Raw genomic sequence first — 20,488 nt, 5'->3', positions numbered from 1 at the left:
CTCACATAAATATTCCCCTCAAAAAAATCATACATCTTTTTTTTTTAAATCCCCACCCAAGGACATTTTTGCCTTTATCTTCAGATAGAGTGGGAGGAAGAGAAGAGTGGAAGAGAGAGAGAGACATCTACGTGAAAGAGACACATTGACTGGTTACCACCCACATGACCCCAACCAGGGCGGGGACAAACTGCAACCCAGGTACATGCCCTTAGTGGGAACCGAACTGGGACGCTCTGCTCCGCAGGCCGACGCTCTAACTGCTGAACCAAACCGACGAGGGCAAATCATAAGTCTTTTAAAACACCATTATAAACTAAATGTTCTTTCACACTGCTTATAAATATCATCAATGATATATAAAACCTTCAAAAATTATAATTATTATCATATAAACATTAAAATATTAATCTCAAATAATTGAAGAAATACCTTGGAAATAGGTACATTTTTATTTTTATGCTTTTTCATTATATTGACTAATTAATATATCTGTAATATCTTATTTAAATTTCATTTATGGGTTCTAATTCTGTGAAATTACATCTTAAAAAAAAGAGAGATTTATTTAATTGTCCCAAATCCACCAGATACTAATAAAAAAGAAAATTCACTTTTCATACCTTAAGGTAGCAGTGTGAATAGCAATAATGAAGCAGATTATCAGAAGGCTGAGTAAGGCTGCTGACCACATGCACCAAATGTTCAGCATACATCGGCACAGAATGTTCCAGACTAATTTTATCCACCAATATCTGAATCGATGGCAAAGGCCGAAGAGATTGGAAGTTTGTAGTATTCATGAAGTTACTTGAGTTCTGCAAAATAACAGTGTTCGCTTTATATATCAGGAGAACAGTGACTGATGTACAATATCCTCTATACAAGCTTCAGACTAGCATTTTTCAGTGGTTATCAAACCAGTGTAGAAATGACACCTTTCTAAGGACTCTCTTATCAAAACCAATTACAAAACCTTCTACATATTTTAAGTATGTCCCAGATTTCAAAAAATGCACCTTTTATTTTTTCCATCAATTGTAATAGTGCCATTATACAAGCCTCAGTACATTTCTTAAGACTAATCATTCTAAAAATTTCCTAGATATCCCAGAGCCAGTTACCTTTTATCTTCTTTCCCTTTATTCACATTTAGATAACTATCAAACTAAGCAGAGCCTTGGCCAGTTTGGCTCATGGGTTGGAGCGTCGGCCTGTGGACCAAAGGGTCTTGGGTTCAATTCCTTATCAACAGGGCACCCTACCATGTATGTTCTTGTTGACCCTCTGGTTTCAGGTTTAGCCTCAAAGCAAAATGGCAAACTGCTACCAGTATTGATTTGCTTTTGCTGTCTCTGTAAGTAACAAACTATCTGAATATCTGGGCTTGTTGCTTCTTTACTGCCTGAATCCGCCAGGACTTGAAAAATATATATAGTATATGACCTGACTTCTAGACTCATGCTATTCATGATTTCCTTATACAGCCTTAGCTTGAGGTTACTTTATTTAAATATATAAAAATTATTCTCTAAGAAAAAACAATCACAGTTACATTGCTTTACCTTCATCATGGACAATTATATAAGCAAATATTATTTTATTTAATAGCCTTCCTCTTATAATATCACATGGCCAACAAATATGCATCTATAGAAAAACAAGTAGTAAATCACAAAATATACCTTTTCTCCCATAATGACAGGTAGTAAATGATCCAGCAAGTTGAATTCAGCCATAAAAATTGTGCAGGTACATTTGAGGAGAGTAATACTTGTATGTCGAGTAGGAATATATTCCTCCAAAGATGCCACTTCTTCCAAATTCAGTATTGTTTCATTTTCATTCTTAAGATCTAAAATGAAATAATAAAAATTTCATTAAAAAAAATTTTTTTTTAATTTTCTTAAATAATTGAAAAATTATTTGGCTACCCAAATTTTAAGGTCAAATTCTATTTTTTCTTTTCAACAATAAAGCAATTGTTAAATAATGTGTTATCTTTAATAAATATAAATTAAGTCATCCTAGAATGTAAAAGTATGTCTTTCCTCTATAAAACGTTACATTTTTCATTTAAAATATTTTTTAATATTTTTAAAAAATTCCCAATCTCTTTTGTTAAAAGGATAACTGCTTCTATTCATAAAAACACAATTAAGATCTTGTAAAAGCCACAGACTAGGAGAAAGTATTTGCCATAGATAGATAGATCCATAGACATAAAAATCTACACAAAGGACTTATACCCACAGCATATAACAAAAATTTAAGCCCCTAAAAATCAATAATAAACAAACAATTCAATAGAAAAATGGCCTAAAAACCCCTTGAACAAGCCAAAAACAATATATCCAACTGGCCAAAAATCCCTCAAAAGCTAGTTAACATCATCAGGCATCATGTAACTGCAAATAAACTCACAATGTGATAGAACTAACTAGAGATCCACCACAAAAACATTAATACAACAAAGAGCTGGTTCTTTGAAAAGTTTACTAAAATTGACAAACCCCTGGTTAGACTCACCAAGAAAAAAAGAGAAAAAACTCATATAAACAACATCGGAAATGAGAGAGGATAAGTTACCACAGTCATGACAGAAATACAAAGGATCATACTAGAATACTTTGAAATACTATATGCCACAAAATTAAATAATCTAGAATAAATGTGTAAGTTCCTAGAAATATATAACCTTCCTAGATTGAATCATGAAGAACTGGAAAATCTAAATAGACCAATCAACAGTGAGAAAATTAAAACATCAAAAATCTCCCAAAAAATGAAAGTCCAAGACCAGACAGCTTCACTGTAAATTCTACATTTCAAAGAAGATTAGATACCTATTCTCCTCAAATTCTCCCAAAAAATTAAAGAAGAGGCAATACTTCCTAACATATTTTATGAGACTAACGTAACCCTGATACCAAAACTTGGCAAGGATAACATCAAAAAAGAAAAGTACAGACCAATATCTCTGATGAATTCAGATGGAAAAATCCTAACCAAAATACTACCAAATCAAATAAACAATACATTAAGAAAATAATACATCACAGTCAAGAGGGGTTCATTCTAGGGGCACAAGAATGGTTCAACATATGCAAATCATCCAATGTAACACACCACATTAACAACACAAAGGATAAAAATCATATGATCTTATCAATAGATGCATAAAAAGCATTTGATAAGATACAACATCTATTTATGATTAAAACACTCAATAAAATAGGTAGAGAAGGAAAGTACCTTAACATAATAAAGGCCATATATGAGAAACCCTCAACCAATGTAATACTCAACAGGAAAAACAGAAAGCTTTTCCTCTAAAATCAAGAACAAGACAAGGATACCCACTCTCACCACTCTTATTCAACATAGTTCTGGAAGTCCTAGCCAGAGCAATCAGGCAAGAGCAATAAATAAAACGCATCCAAATTGGGAAGGAAGAGTAAAAGTGTCACTTTTTGCAGATGACATCATTCTGTATATAGAAAACACTAAAGACTCCACCAAAAAAGTATTAGAACGCTGGCCGATTTGGCTCAGCAGTTGAAGCACTGGCCTGCAGACCAGAGAGGCCTGGGTTCAGTTCCTGCGAGGGACGTGTACCTCAGTTGCAGTTAGTCCCTGGCCCCAGTTGGGGTCGTGCAGGTAGAGACCAGTGGATGTGTTTCTCTCGCATGGATGTTTCTCCCTTTCTCTTCCTCTCTCTCTCCCTCCCACTCTGTCTGAAGATAAATGCAAAAATGCCCTCGGGGGAGGATAAGAAAAAAACTATTAGAAAAATAAATAAAAAAGCAATTTATTTTTAATTGCAGCAAAAAAAGTAAAATACCTAGGCATAACTTTAACAAAAGATGTGAAGGAGCACCCTGGCCAGTTTGGCTCAGCAGTTAGAGCACCGACCCACGGACCAGAGTCTCGGATTGGATTCTGGCCAAGGGCACGTACCTCAGTTGCAGTTCATCCCCGGCCCTGGTCGGGGTCATGCAGGAGGCAACAAATTGATGTTCTCACATCAATTTCTCTCTCTCTCTCTCTCTCTCTCTCTCTCGCTCGCTCGCTCGCTCTCGCTCTCGCTCTCTCTGTCCCTTCCCCACTATCTGTAGATAAATGTAAAAATATCCTTGGGTAAGGATTAAAAAAAAGATGTGAAGGACCAAATATTGAAAACTACAAAGCATTATTAAAAGAGATTGGAAAAATACACAATGAAATGGAAATATAATCCATGTTCATGGATTGGAAGAATGAATATAATCAAAATGGCCATAATACCCAAAACAATATACAGATTTAATTCAATTCCCATCAAAATTCCAACATCATTTTTTTGTTTGTTTTGTTCTTTTAAATCCTCATCTGAGAATACTTTTCTATTTATCTTCAGATAGAGAGGGAGTAAGAGAAAGGGAGAGAAAAGAAGGGAGGAGAAAAGGAGAGAAAGAGACACTGATGTGAGAGAGACACATCAATTGACTGCCTCCCACACGACCCCAACCAGGGCCAGGACCAAACTGCAACTGAAGTATCTGCCCTTGACCAGAAGTGAACCTGTGACTCTTTGGTCCACAGGCTGATGCTCTAAATGCTGAGCCAAACTGGCCAGGGCTCCAATGTCATTTTTTTAAGAAATAGAACAAAAAATTATCAGATCTGTATGGAATCACAAAAGACTCCAAATACCCAAAGCAATCCTGAGAAAAAGGAACAAAGGCGAAGGTATTATACTACCTGATTGCAAATTATACAACAGAGCTACAATAATCAAAGCAGCATGGTATTGGAGGGAGGGGATACACACACACACACACACACACACACACACACACACACCCCCCAATGGAAAAAAACTGAAGGCCCAGAAATAAAACCACATGAATACAGGCAAATAATTATTGACAAAGAAGCCAAAAACATACAATGGAGCAAAGAAAGACTCTGCAATAAATGGAGCTAGGAAAACTGGAAAGCCACATGCAAAAGAATAAAACTATATAACAGTTTTTCCCCATGTACAAAAATTAATTCAAAATGGATCAAAGACCTAAATATAAGATCTTAGCCCGGCCAATGTGGCTCAGTGGTTGAGCATCAACCCATGCACCAAGAGGTCACTGGTTCAATTCCCAGTCAGGACACATGCCCAGGTTGTGGACCTGACCCCACGTGAGGTCATGCAGGAGGGAGCCAATCGATGTTCTCTCTCATCGATGTTTCTACCTTTCTCTCCCTCTCCCTTCCTCTCTCTCTAAAATCAATAAAGAAAAAAAAAAAGTTACATAGAAAAAAGAAAAGATCTGAACAAATTTCAAAGAAGGAAACATAGGCACTAAACATATGACCTTGGTCTTAGAGAACATTTTATTAATTTGTCCCCAAAGGCAAGGAAGTAAAGACAAAAATAAATATGATTGAGACTATATCAAACTAAAAAGCTTATGCACAGAAAAAAACAAACAACAACACGACAATGAAACAAAAAAGTAACCTACCAAATGGGAGACAATGTTTGCAAACAGCAGCTCCAAAAAGGGGTTAACATCCAAAGTATATAAAAAACTCATACAACTCAACATCAAACAATCCAGTTAAAATATAGGCAGAGGACCTGAACAGACACTTCTCCTAAGATGACATACAAAGAGCCAACAGATATATGAAAAGATGTTCACTTCACTAGCTATTAGAGAGATGCAAATCAAAACTACAATGACAGCCCTGGCCGGTTTTGTTCAGCAGTTAGAGCATGGGGTCATGAACCAAAGAGTTGCTGGTTTGATTCTCAGTCAAAGGAATGTACCTTGGATGCAGGTTCAATCCCCAGCCCTAGTTGGGGTCATGCAGGAGGCAACATATTAATGTGTCCCTCTCACAGTGATGTTTCTCTGTCTTTGTCTCTCTCTCCCTCCCTCCCTCCCACTCTACCTAAAAAAAAAAAAAAGCACGGCTGGGTGTGGTTCAGTTGATTGAGCATCATCCCACAGAGTGAAAGGTCCCCAGTTCGAATCCCGGTCAGGGCACATGCCCAAGGTGTGGGCTCAATTCCCAGTAAGGGGTGTGCAGGAGGTAGCTGACAGATATTTCTCTCTCACATTGATGTTTCTCTCTCTCACTAAAAAAAAAAATCAATAAAACATTTTTAAAAATTTTTTTCTTTATTGGTTTTAGAGAGAGGGAAATGGAAAGGGAAAGACAGAAATATAGATGAGAACATAGACTGGCCACCTCCAGCATGCCCCCCACTGGGGACTGGGCCCACAACCTGGGCATGTGCCCTGACTGGGAATCGAACCGGTGACCTCTTGGTGCATGGGTCAATGCTCTAGCACACCAGCCAGGCAATAAAACCATTTTTAAAAACCAATAAAAAAATAACCCCAGGTGAGATAAAAAAAAAAAAAAAAGAAAAAGAAAAAAACTACAATAAGATACCACCTTACACCTGTTAGAATGGCTATTTTCAACAATATAAGTAATAATAAATATTGGAGAGGATGTGGAGAAAAGGGAACCCTCATTTACTGCTGGTGGGAATGTACACTGGTACAGCCATATGGAAAACAGTATGGCAGTTACTCAAAAAATTAGAATAGAGTTACCATATGACCCAGCAATCCTGCACCTGAAACTCAAAAACATTTATTCGCAAAAATATATGCACCCCTGTATTCACTGCAACATTATTCATGGTGGTCAAGACATGGAAACAACCAAAGTGTCCTTTGACAGAGGACTGGACAAAGAAGATATGATAATATATACAATGAAATACTACTCAGCCATAAGAAAAGATGCCATTTGTGACAAGATGGATGGATCTTGAAAACATTATGCTAAGCAAAATCAGTCAGAAAACACTAAGAACCATATTTCACTCATATGTGGGATATAAAACTGAAACTCACAGACAGAGACAACCATATGGTGGTTATCAGAGGAAGGGAGGTAGGACAGGGTGGGGGGTGAAAGGGGCCAATATTTGGTGACAGATAATCTGACTGGGTGGTGGTCACACAATGCATATACAGATCATGTATAACAGAAATGTGCACTTGAAACCTACAATATCCTATCAACCAATGTCACTCAAATAAATTTAATTTTTTAAAAAAGAATAAAAGCCCTGGTCAGTTTGGTTCAGTAATTAAAGCATAGGCCAATGGACCAAAGGGTTGAGGGTTCAATCCCCAGCCCTAGTCAGGGTCATGCGGGAGGCAATCAATTGATGTGTCTCTCTCACATCCATGTTTCTTTCTTTCTCTCTCTCCCACCTTCCCTTTCATTCTATCCAAACCTCAATAGGAAAATATCCTCAGGTGAGGATTAACAATAAATAAATAAAAAAGAATGGTTGCAATAAAAAAAAAAAAAAAAATGAAGATGTCCCAGAGGAAGCAATGTAAACAAAATACTTCCTGTTAAGGAACTCTTAGAGGTTTCTCACTACACTGAAAGTGTATAGGATAAAATATGTGACTCTGACCAAAACTTAGGCATATCACAATTTGCCATGGCATGGGAAAGACATTCCGTATTATAAGTTATATGATGAAAAAGAGGCAACCACTATTCAAACTACTCTTAAGATTTTTTTGATTTTTTTTTATTTTTTTTAATCCTCACCCGAGGATATTTTTCCATTTTTTGTACAGATAGAGTGGGAGGGAGAGAGAGGAAGGGAGAGAGAGAGAGAAATATCGATGTGAAGGGACACATCGAGTGGCTGCCACCCGCATGACCAACCAGGGCCGGGGACAAACTGCAACCGAAGTACGTGCCCTTAGCGGGAATCGAACCCGGGTCTCTCCAGACCGCAGGCCAACGCTCTAACCGCTGAGCCAAACTGGCCAGGGCTACTCTTAAGTTTTTTACAAAGAAATAAAACTCTTAAATTTTTACTATCACTTTGACTATTTTTGTCATTTCTATACACATTCATATCAATAGTAAGAGAGTTTTTAGTGTCTTGACAAATATATCTAAAAGTGTGGAACAATTAATATGTCCCATTGATTATGATCACTTTGTATGATTTCAGTTTGTATATTTTTATGGTCTAACTACCATGCAAACTAAGAACAGCCTCTATGTTAAACTAAGGTCAGCTGATAGCAGTTTCTTTTTTCTTTTCCTGATAACCTCATTTCTTTTTTTTTAATATTGGTTTTTTTATTTTTTTTTTCCAGTTATCCTCTCTATACCCTCTTCCACTTCCACCCTGCAATCTCCACACTGTTGTCCATGTCCATGAGTTCTCTTTTTTCTTTTTTACTCAATCCCTCCACTGCCGCCTCCACCCCCAAACATATCCCTGACACCAGAGCTGTCTGCCTGCTCTCTGAGTCTATCTTTACTTTGCTTGTTAGTTCAATTTATTCATTAAATTCCACATATAAGTGAAATCATGATACTTGTCTTTCTCTAACTGGCTCATTTCACTTAGCATTTAGCATAATGTTCTCCAGGTCCATGCACGCTATAACAGAGTAGAAATTTCTTCCTTTTTATGGCAGAGTAGTATCATATATATATATATATATATATATATATATATACACACACACACACACACACACACTCACACACATATATATATCTCATATATATATCACACACACATATATCACTTTTTATATAATAAACTTCAATAAGTTCATAAAAGTTCATGTTTTTTATATATGTGTATGTTTACATGTATTTGTCATAATTCCATTGTGGCAGAGATTGCTAACTGCAATCTCATATTCTTACTTCTAGCATAAAATCCTCTGAATTTAACTTGTGTATATATACTTCATCTAGAAACTATATTTTCTAGCCTATCTTGCTGCCAGGTATAGGGACATGTTACTAAGTTTTGGTCAACAAAATGACACAGCCATTTCATTAAATGAAACTATAAACCTACTATTTTCTCTTGTTCTCCCTTCCTGTTGATTAAATTTAGACATTGCAATGGTGAGCCAACATTGACCATGTACATGAAGTATATCTTAGAGGATATTAGAATAACAAAATAGAAGGAATTCTGGGTCAAAGACAACCTCATGAAAGAAAGTTGCCCTAATTCCCTGGAGTACCTATCAGCATGGACTTTTACATGAGAAAAACAAATAAATTAAGTACTATTGTTAGTGTGAACATAAGTCTTCATTTCTCTGGGCTAAATACCCAGGAGTAAAATTACTAGGCTATATGCTAGATACATGTTTAGTTTTAAAAGAAAATGCCAGACTGTTTTCAGAAGTGGCTGTACCTCTTTACATTCCCAGGAGCAAAGAATGAGTGATTCAGTTTCTTCACATCCTCTCAACATTTGGTGGTGTCACCATTTTTTATTTTAGCCACTCTGTACATACTATTTTAACACCTATAAGATCATCTGGCACATAGCAGACATCCAAGTACTTATTATGCAATACACATTGTGTTATGTGCTTCTATGTGCACTAATATTTGGAAGTAAGTCCTATTAGTGTATCATTTAGGAAAACAGCAAATATGCTGTGATAAAAGTAAAATAATAGAAGTGTCCACAAAACCAGAAGCTTATTTCTCTTTCACACAACAATCTGAGTCTCAAGGATCGGAGCTGACATGGTGCTACCACACTATAAGAACCCAGGTTCTATCGTATTGCTCTGTCACACTCACCATGCAACTTTCTGCTCAGAGTCTAAGATGACAGCCACAACTCCTACCACTGTAATTGCTGTCCAGACAGAAGAAAGGGGAAGTGGGAAAGGAAAGCATGCTCTTTTCCTGTTAAAGTCATGGCCTAAGAATTCACATAAAGTTCTACACCCATTTCAGTAGCCAGAACTTATCATATGACTATATTTGGGATATGTAATCTTTATCTCTATCAATAAAATCTCTATCAATAAAATTTCTTTTACTATAAAATAACAGAATAGATATTGAGAAGACCATTTAACCATCTCTGTCACCATAAATAAATTAATTATAGACAAAGAGAAATGAAAAAAATCAGTGGTGTTAATTAAATATCCTTAGGTCAATAATAAATGGGAGTCAGAATTCAAACCACAGTCTGAGCCCATAGGCTGAGTTTTTTACTGTCCTTTATTCTCTTATTATGCTATTAAGACCTACTCTACAGTACTTGATTATATGAAAAGGAAATTTGTGCCCTGGCTGGTTTTGCTCAGCAGTTATAGCATCGGCCTGCAGTCCAGAGAAACCTGGGTTTGGTTCTCGCTAAGGGCATGTACCTCGGTTGCAGTTTGTCTCTGGCCCTGGTTGGGTCGTGCAGGTGGCAGCCACTCAATGTGTCCCTTTCACATCGATGTTTCTCTCTCTCTCTCTCTCTCTCTCTCTCTCTTTCTCTCTCTCCCTCCCACTCTATCTGATCAAACAAATGGAAAAATGTCCTCAGGTGAGGAAATAAATAAATAAATAAATAAATAAATAAATCAAAAAAGAAATTTGTTATGAAACTGTGATGACTACATGTTCATACCATGTAGGAATAATACATTGTAGAGGAAATTCTTTTTACCAGTAAGAAATTCTTTCTTATCAGTTTTCTTGAATGTTAAATTTATATGTTTAGAGCACATCTTCATCTCTGCTCTTTAGAATCCACTAACAAAGAAATATGATCACATTTCAAGAGTATTCACTGAAAAGAGCACCAGGAATGTATGACAATAAAATACTAACAAATACTGGCAAATAAGTACTAATGCAAATAAGTCCTTAATCTTGAACTCTCCCATAACTTCTATATACAAGTTTATTCTTTAAATTAACAACTAAGTACATGAAAATTTACTTAAAAGGGTAAGTGAGCAAAATACAAAAAATTAGGTTATATAATCATTCAAATCAACTGACAAGAGAATCAAAATTAAGATAAAAACAAACCTGGTTTTAGCCTGCTATACGATTCATATTCATGTTCCAAGGCACAAACAATCATTTTCAAAATTCTATGTACTGCACTGCTATCCAAGCGAAAATCAAGAGGACCTACAACAAGGCTTTTGGTAGACTTCTCCTGAACTATTCCCAAATCTTCACTTTTTCCTAAAGAAAAGTCTTGTTGATTTGCAGAACCTAAAAGAAGCCAAATTTTATATTAATATTTTCAGCATCAATCAAATATACCAAGTATACATTTTAATATTACTCTTCTCTTATCTTTTTAGCTTAAGCTTAATGCCTTAAAACCAATTCCCCATCAGCTGCATGCACAGAACCTTGCTGATCTATAATTTTCTGTATGCAGATGAGAAGAAATTATCGCCAAAAATCAACCGATTCAAAAAAAAAATTATTCCTATTATCTATTTATGTTATAAGTGCTAAAAAATTTAAGTGGTCAATCTTATGAAGTTATTCTTTACAATCTAATTGCTTACATCCAATAATTCTATACACAATACTATTATGTGGACTGGGAGAGAAAACAAGAAGTTGTATTTTATCACTATTTTAATCTAAGTTTCACTGAAAATTAGATTTTTTTTAAATTACAGGTTCAAAGGATATACAACTTGACAGTTTTATAATGACCATGACAGTGAACAATAGGTAGTAACTGCTTTAAATTCTTTCCTGAATAAAATTATTATGGCCACGCTCCATGCTACATAATCCAAGTTTCGCAATCTCTTTTCTGCCCATATATTGAAGAGAAACCAAGACTGTCTTCTAAAAGAAGGGAAGACAGAAAACAGGGAGAAGCAGTAGGCAATTAGGTGGTTATAAGGAAATTAATAATTCAATTTTGGATATATTCCGTTTTGAGATATTTGTGAAATAGAAGTTAAAATGTCAAGTATGCATTGAATATTTAATTCTAAACCTTAAAGAAAGGAAAGTATGTAAAATATATGATTGTCTAACCACTCATCTGTATACCAGAAAGCAATACAAAATAAAACTAAAAGAAAAAAAAAAGAAGTATGGACTAAAAATACAATATGGGTATCAACAAACTACACTTAAATCCATGGAAAAGAATGAGATTACTTCAGAGAGCGTTTAAGAGAAGTGAATCCAAGGTTTGATCAATGAAAACACCAACACTTAGAAATCCATTACAAAAGGAAGAAGCAGAAAATTACTGCTCTTTCCTTCTTGTTTCACCTAACAAAATTGAATGATCCTTCAAGATCAACTCCTCTGTGAAGTCTTCAACCCCACAGACAAAAGTAGTCACAACATAGATTGCTCTTAGTTCTTTGTTTACACTATTATTCTTAATATGACATGCTATAATCATTTATTTAAATGCATAAATACTACCTATTGGTTTCTTGAGAAATGTTTTGGTCTTCTTTGCATTCATACTACCCAATTTATCACCTAATACATAGAATTCATTTTCTTAAATATGAAAAATTAACCAAAAACATGGCAAACCTATTTTCACTGTTTTCAACATGAAAAAAGACTGGAATAATAAGCACAACATCATATACTGATGTGCACACAAATATCAAGTGGTTACATTTTCAAAAACATTTTATTGCTAGTATAATAAAATTAGAATAAGAATAAAATACATAAAACACTGTATGTTCATAGTTTCTAGAATAATTTAGTTCTACTTTTCTGCTTCAAACAACAAATCTTTTTTTAAAAGGTCTCTATAACTTTCAAAATATATCTAATACAGAAAAGGAAATATTTACTATTTTTCATGACTTAATGTAATATAAAATTTAATGTATTAAAATTTAAAATCTGGCACATATGAGAACTAATTCTGATTATACAAAATGTCTTTTCTTTTCTTTTTTCCATCACCATTTATCCCCTGTATGCCCTCTTCCACCTCCACCCTGCAATCACAACACTGTTGTCCATGTCCATGAGTTTCAATCAGCTTCAAAAAAGGAATTCAAAATGTTAAGAATCTAAGAAAGTTAACATGACATTAAAATTCAACCATCCCCAAAAATAACAGAAGGCAAATCTAATGTAACAGAGGACCAATTGGTTCTGATGAAGCTGCAGGAAAAGCAAACATAAAATAAAGAAACCAATACCTTTGCCACTATTGTTCTCCATTGTGTATAGGTAATCCATGTAGAAAGCCCCAAACCTTTGCATTCCAGCCATCTCAGTATATGTCTCCTGCCAAACAAGCAAAGCAAACAGAAAACATGTTGTATAGAATAAACTTTTGAGTTCAAAACCTGACAGGTCAAGAATCAGACACATATCCTTACATAGAGAGTATATCAACTCAAAAGATTACCAAAACACATTAAACAAGTTATCCGAAGAATTCACTTCTAAGAAAGGTAATGTGACCTCCACACAAAAGCACATCAATAATTCTACTAGACATTTTGAATGTTAATGAACACCTATAATGAAGAAGGATAGTGCACTCTTGAACTTTATCACCATCACAAAACTGTCTAATAATGTACACTCTCAAATAGTTCATCCTTGAATATTTCTGTACAGTTATATGAAACAGTTTAAACACTAAAGATACTAAACTATGTCAAAGTATGTTAATTATGCAGGTCAAATTAAATTCTTTACTTCTAATAATAAAAGTAAATCTGTAGTGAAAAGGGTTATAATGTAAATTACCTATTCTATTATACTAATCTTCAGACAACTTTTTGGATTTTTTAATTTATTCCATAAAAAAAATGTTTTTATTTATTTAAATTTATTCCATATTAATATAATCTTATATAAAAAAATTCAAATAATACTAAGACATATATAAAGTAATACAGGAAATGCTTCATGTCTTCCCATTAATCCCACAACACAAAAGTGACTGAAATTAAAAGAAATACTTCTCTATGTTTCCTCCGTGACTATTTTAACAGTAGGGAATGGATAAACAAACTAACTGTGACTGCACACTATATAAAAGTAGAGACCTCTATGAATTTCTCAAACTTCTCTAGATATAAAAGCTGGATGAAAACATTCTATATGTCTCAGTAAACAAATAGCATTCAGAATATATCATATAAGAAAGAAGTCAATCACAAGTATTCATATGAGATGTCCACCAAACACAGCCTAGAATTTGGCTCAAATATATATTCTCTGACCTTATGATGAGCTGCATCCAAGATAAATTCTGCACGAGTACCATTATTTTCTGGGCTTCGGTAATCAAACAGTGAATTTGTAAGGTATGTCAAACCTTTCATACTCAAATTTTCACCACAAATGAAGAAACAGGCTTCCTGAATATAAATGCAAAATTTTTTAACAGGAGGAAAAATCATTAGACCATTTAAGAATATAAAACCTTGGTTTTATAACACCCATTCAGTAGTCAATAGAAATCACTACAACTTGAAGTCCTGTAAAAAAGACAAGGAATGCTGTCTATATTTTCACTGCCTATTTTGGCAAAGAACATTTTAACAAATCAAAAAGGAACTCCAAGTAGCTGCCATAAACAAGAAAGAAGAAACATTTATGAATTGGAAAGTATTTGGAACTACTGTCCAGGTGTTAAGTGCTACCAACTTTCTAAATTCCCCTGAGCTCTATAATTTCTTACAAGGGAAAACAGTAAAGTTCCTCTCTCAAGCCAAAGATATATGTAGTCTAACAGATTTTTTGGTATGGTTAAACACTTCAATAAGCACTTCATTATCCCTGCATTCTATCCAAAAAAAGCAGGGAAAGGGAAGATTTTGACTTACGGTTTCACTCCTATTCATATTCTCTTCAAAATCTTTAACACCCATAATTCCTTTAAGGCACATTGCTCTGCAACCTACAAAACCAATCTGGCAATCAAAGAAAGGCTCTCCCATCATAAGGGCCTATAAGAAGAAAGGAAACATTAGAACTAAGGACTTGAATTTCATAAAAATGTTACAGGCTTTCCTTGCAGAATTTCTAAATCAGTCAAAACATCTTTAGGATTATGGTCTTTCCAAATTTATTCTCATCAGATCATAAATCCTATTCAAGTAAGAAAATTCTTACTTGTCCCTGTATCAGCAAACCTTTGTAATCTCAATGACAGGCATTTCATGAGGATTAATGCACACATACTTATGAGCACACTCATGTTAAATGAAAAAATAAATTAATGTTGCATATAACATTAAAATATTTGTTAAAAAGTTATTGTCAACTAATACAACTAACCACTAAAACAAATATAAAACTATAAATATATTTTAAACATACCACTTATGATTAAACCTGTATTTGTTAAATATTAACTTTAAAAACTATCAAAAGATTTTTTAAAATATATGTTAAATGCTGAAAAATTACCTCAACTGTGGTTCCTTCTTGTTCCCAACACAATACTTCTTTAGATGTTACTTTCTGAGGACTATAATAACTACTTTCAGCTTGCATTTCAGTGAGCTAAGAAACAATATAAGAATATCAAATAAGTCAAATTAGTATTAAATGGTAATAAATTGTCATTAATTATGATGAATTGATGGAAACAAGACTAATTTTAAGATTGGGGCATTTAATTATTAAGCAGGAAGACAGGTGCAACAAAAACAGCTGTAACAGATTATCCATGGTATAAATGCTAGTCTAAGCTTACATAGATAATTTAAATACCTATACCACCTTATATTTATTTAACACCTTTTCTTAACAATATTGTTTAAAAGGTGAAAGCTGTGCTACCATACCAGTCTCATAGTCACAAAATGATTCATATATTCTGGCAAAGTTTAACATATACTTAAACCTCAACTCATTTTATATTCACTAATACATTCAACCAGGTTTGTTTCAATCATTTCCAGGATTTTGCCCTATTTACAATAAAAAAGAAAGCTGTGAGGAAACATAAATCGATTCAACAAAACTCTAGTTCTATGCAGAAAACAGGTTTATAGGTGTCTATTTTCAAAATATGTCTCACAGTATCTCTCACAGACTCATTCAATCATGTAAAAACCACTTACTAAGTATCTGCTAAATAATAAATACTAATCTAGCATACAACACATTACTTGTACATATCCAAAAATTAGATGATTTAAGCTATTTTAAAAGGTAGTTTTCTAAATGCAATGTGATATCCTGGTTTGGATCATGTAACAGAAAAAGGACATTATGAAATTCAATTAAAATCTGGAATTTAACAGTAATGCACTAATGTTGGCATCCTAGGTTTGACAAATGTACTGTGAAAACGTAAGAGGTTAACAATAGGGGAACTGTGTAAGAGGTATATGTGAACTTTCTGTACTATCTTTGCAACTTTTCTGTAAACTAAAAACTACTCTAAAATAAAGATGTTATTTTTTAAAAGAGTATTATGCCCATGTTTGCTAATGATTCAGTGCCCCCCATTCTTGTGAAATGGATGTATATTCTTCCAACTTAAATGTAAAGTTCAAAGATCTTATTTTTTTAAATGTGTTTAACTTAGTCAAATAGAACTTACTGAACCAAAGTTATCATTTTAAGTATTATAATCTCTTTATACTTAGAATCAACTAATTATTCTCATTTTTTATAACAAAAAGATTTTTACATAATATAAGCTCTTATTTCTTGGATGCTTCCAGAACTGGCATACATATGTTGCTGTGTTCAAGTACAATTCTATAATCTAAAATGCGTAAAACTGAATATTTTAAACTTGATCACCTTTCATCTGTCTACAATTATTGCAGAGAAAAAGCAATTAATTGATTAAAAGGACTCAAACATTACAAGAACAATTTTCAACATTACTTTTTAAATGCTACATTTAATTTGGCATGATTTTTGTTAGATTGATATCAACTGTTCAGAATGCTAATGTAGAAACATGACCTTATTTTCTGACCAAAATATGAACCACAAATTAATTCCATACATTCTTCAAATCCAAGTTGAACAATGAATTCTAATGTTTTCTTCTAAATATTAACATATTTCCCTTAGAGAAACCTTAGACATAAATATTGTAAATTTTTAAAAAGGTATATTAACTAATGATAAACATTGCCCCAAAAGTCTATTAAAAGTTTTGTATATAATTGCTTATTGACTCAGTTTAATATAATTCTTCTTTCTCATCTATGAATTTAACAGAAATACACCAGAATACTTTCAAACTTAAAACAGGCAAAAATCACCACACTTTACCAGCTATCCTTAACATCCCTCAGCAATGTAGATTAAAAATAACTTCCTAATTTGGATCATGTAAAACTGGCAATATATCTAATAATAATTGACAACCATTGGCTCTTTACTACATTTAAAGATTTTTTTATCATTTTAATGTTGCAGACTGATCTATATTCCTTTACTTTAGACAAAGGTAAATCAGCAAATTTCCAGGGATGTGGACTACCGCATGAGGAATGTGGTCAATGGTATCCTCCTCACTGTGTATGGGGCCAGGTGGGTGCTTGGGGTCTCAGGGGGACCACTCTGTGATGTGAATGGTTGTCTGGCCACTGTGCTGTATATCTGAAGCTAGTACATAATGGTACTGAATGTAAACTGTGATTGAACAAATATATATGTTTAAACAAAGAAAAGCAAAGGATGGAAAATGGAATGAAAGGAAAGGGAGGTAGATGAGATCAACTCAATTAACAAAATTAAAATCTGTAACAAAAAAAGGTGAATGAGTAAATTTCAATTAAAAATTTATAATAAAATAAAAAATTAATTTTCAGTAATAAAAGAATTCAAAAATAATAAATGGTGTTAGAATAGCACAGCTAATGTATGCATTTTTATCATTTTTACCCAAATTTTATTAGTAAAAAAGATCTTTTAAATCAATCAAGCCATGACTAAACTTTTATTGAAACTTATTCTCTATAGTTTTTGTCATATTAGGAAATACTAAATGATTTTAATTACAAAAGTATTTAAAGACTATTTACTTTGAGCCCTGGCAGGTTTGGCTCAGCGGTTAGAGCGTCGGCCTGTGGTCCAGAGAGACCAGAGTTCGGTTCCTGCTAAGGGCACGTACCTCAGTTGCAGTTTGTCCCTAGCCCTGGTTGGGTCGTGTGGGTGGAAGCCACTTGATGTATCCCTTTCACATTGATGTTTCTTTCTCTTTCTCTCTCTCCCTCACACTCTATCTGAACAAAACAACAACAAAAAAACACTATTTACTTTGAAATAGTTTAATCTACCATCTGCTATAGTTAAAGTTTGTATAGTTGTAGTACTGATTGAAAAAATTTATTTCAAGCAGATAAACAATCCAAGCTAAATTAAAAATACCATGAAACCAAAAACCTGATTTTTTTTTTCACTGCTATATTTCAAGTATCTAACAAGTTGCCTGGAATAATACCTGTAATACTACTTCACTCCCTCATAAAAATGCCTCCATGGGAAAAAAGAAAACCCACAAAGACAAATAAAATTGGAGAAAAAACAAAATCTAAAACAGGATTCCAAAAATTTTGGAAGATGGAAAGCAGATGAGAAGGGTAGATGGGGGCTAGATGATGAATGGATGAGTAGATGATAGATGGTCATATTTATTCAACAGATATTTATTTGTTGAATATGTACCAGGCAATTTCCAAGAGCTAGATATACAACTAACCTTCTTAAAAATTACCACTGAATGAATCTGTATACTATCAAAAAAAGAATATCCATGAGTCTCTGAAAATGCTATTTTCTTCATCCATTGATAGACATTTGGATTGTTTCAACTTTTTGGTAACTGTAAATAATGCTTTTATGGACATTTATGGGCATCTGTTTCATACAGTTTTCAATTCTTTTTAGGTTATAAGTAGACTGAAATGGCTGGATCATATAATAATTCTATGTTTAACTTATTAAGGAACCATCAAACTGTTTTCCACAGAAACTGCACCATTCTACATTACCAGCAATCTTCCCATTGTTTTTAACCAATTACAACTAAGATTCCATCAGTGTCAAATCTACTCCTCTGGTCAAGATCACAATCCATTTCCACACAGCCAAATCCAATGATCTATTCTCACAAATGACCTACTCCTTCCACTTTAAAACATTTATGGCACTTAGCTTTCAGACAGACACTTTAGTAGTTTTTTGCCTATATCAATGGTCACTTATTTTCAGTTTCTCTCACTATTTCTTCCTTGTCTTTCCAAATATTTAATATAACAGTGACTCAGAGCTTGGTCCTAGAATTTCTCCTTTTTCCTATCGACACTGATTCCAGTCTTAATAAAATCTTGATTGTAAAATCTTACATATATAGAATCAGACCAAACCTCTACTCTGAATGCCAAATTCATAAATCCAACCAAATAGCTCTACTTGAATATACAGTGGGCATCTTAAACCTGTCCAAAACAAAACTCCTGATATTCCTTCTCAAACCTTATTCCCTCACAATCCTCCTCATCTCAGAAAATAAGAACTCAACCCTTCTAGTTGCTCAGGAGCCATCCTTGGATCCTCTTTATTTCATTTATGTCTCACAATAAAATATATCAGAAAGCCCTGGCCAGTTTGGCTCAGCGGTTAGGGCATCGGCCTGCAGACCAGAGTCCCGGGTTCAGTTTTCACTAAGGGCATGTACCTTAGTTGCAGTTTGTCCCCAGCCTCCGTTGGGGTCGTGTGGGTGGCAACCACTCAATGTGTCTCTCTCACATCGATGTTTCTCTCTCTCTCTCTCTCTTCATTCCTTTCTCCCTCCTGCTCTATCTGAAGATAAATGCAAAAATGTCCTCTGGGGAGGATAAAAAAAAAATTTATCAGGAAGTCCTGTTCTGTTGACCTTCAAAACATCCAAAATCCAGCTACTTTTCATCACCTCTACTTGCTACCACCCTAGTCCAAGCCATCATTATCTCTTACTTGAAAAATGCAATCCTCTCTGTCTGCTTTTGTACCCTTATAATCAGAGTGATGCAGCTTAACACCTAACTCAAATCATTCTATAACTACTATACTAAAAGTTGTCCAAAAACTTCCTATCTCACTCAGGATTAAGGACAAATCTCTAAAATGACCTATACAACATTATAATTTATGGACCTCTCAATCCCACTACCTCTCTGACCTGATCTTGTACTACTTTCACATTAGCTCACTTTGTCCTGGCCTCTTTGCTATTCCTTGAACTTTGGGGGTATTTACATTTCCTATTCCTAGAACGTTCATTCTCAAGGATCTACAAGGCTTCTGCTTTCATACGTATTTCCTTAAATGTCCCATTCCTATTAAGGCCGTCCCTGATCACTCAATTTTAATTTTCAAATCTCCTCACATCTAGCAGAAGTATCCACTATTCTTCTCTCTCTTTTTTCAACATAACCCATATCATCAATGGGCATACTATATAACTTCATTTATTTATTTAAAACATGTCAAGTTTTAAGAAACATGATCTATTCACTGTGGTATCTCTAGAATCAAAACAGTGCCTGGCACATATATGGTATTAATATATATTTGTTGGATGATTTAGATACTGTTCAAGAATATTACATGTGTGGTAAGACTACCATAAAAAGCCAAGAAATAAATAACTAAAATTAAAATTAGATTTTAGGAGCAT

The 20,488-nt window shown here is 34.0% G+C and overlaps 1 protein-coding gene across 9 annotated transcripts in view; it reads right to left on the bottom strand.

Moving 5' to 3' along the window:
* Nucleotides 1-20,488, bottom strand: part of VPS13B (vacuolar protein sorting 13 homolog B) — an 867,799-nt gene that overhangs the window by 773,549 nt on the left and 73,762 nt on the right. For all 9 annotated transcript variants that reach the window (XR_004959842.1, XR_004959841.1, XM_036263824.1 and 6 more), the window contains exons 9-15: nucleotides 15,265-15,360; nucleotides 14,679-14,801; nucleotides 14,073-14,210; nucleotides 13,035-13,122; nucleotides 10,903-11,094; nucleotides 1,686-1,855; nucleotides 624-818 (exon numbers count right to left, since the gene is read on the bottom strand). Coding sequence is in view for 7 of the 9 variants with exons in the window: in XM_036263824.1 (XP_036119717.1) it covers nucleotides 624-818; nucleotides 1,686-1,855; nucleotides 10,903-11,094; nucleotides 13,035-13,122; nucleotides 14,073-14,210; nucleotides 14,679-14,801; nucleotides 15,265-15,360 (1,002 nt within the window). In the remaining 2 variants the exon portion in view is untranslated. The remainder of the gene's footprint in view (nucleotides 1-623; nucleotides 819-1,685; nucleotides 1,856-10,902; nucleotides 11,095-13,034; nucleotides 13,123-14,072; nucleotides 14,211-14,678; nucleotides 14,802-15,264; nucleotides 15,361-20,488) is intronic.

The sequence above is a fragment of the Molossus molossus genome, unplaced genomic scaffold (assembly GCF_014108415.1).
Source record: "Molossus molossus isolate mMolMol1 unplaced genomic scaffold, mMolMol1.p scaffold_m16_p_16, whole genome shotgun sequence".
NCBI lineage: Eukaryota > Metazoa > Chordata > Mammalia > Chiroptera > Molossidae > Molossus > Molossus molossus.
This window is presented reverse-complemented; position numbering and strand designations above follow the sequence as displayed.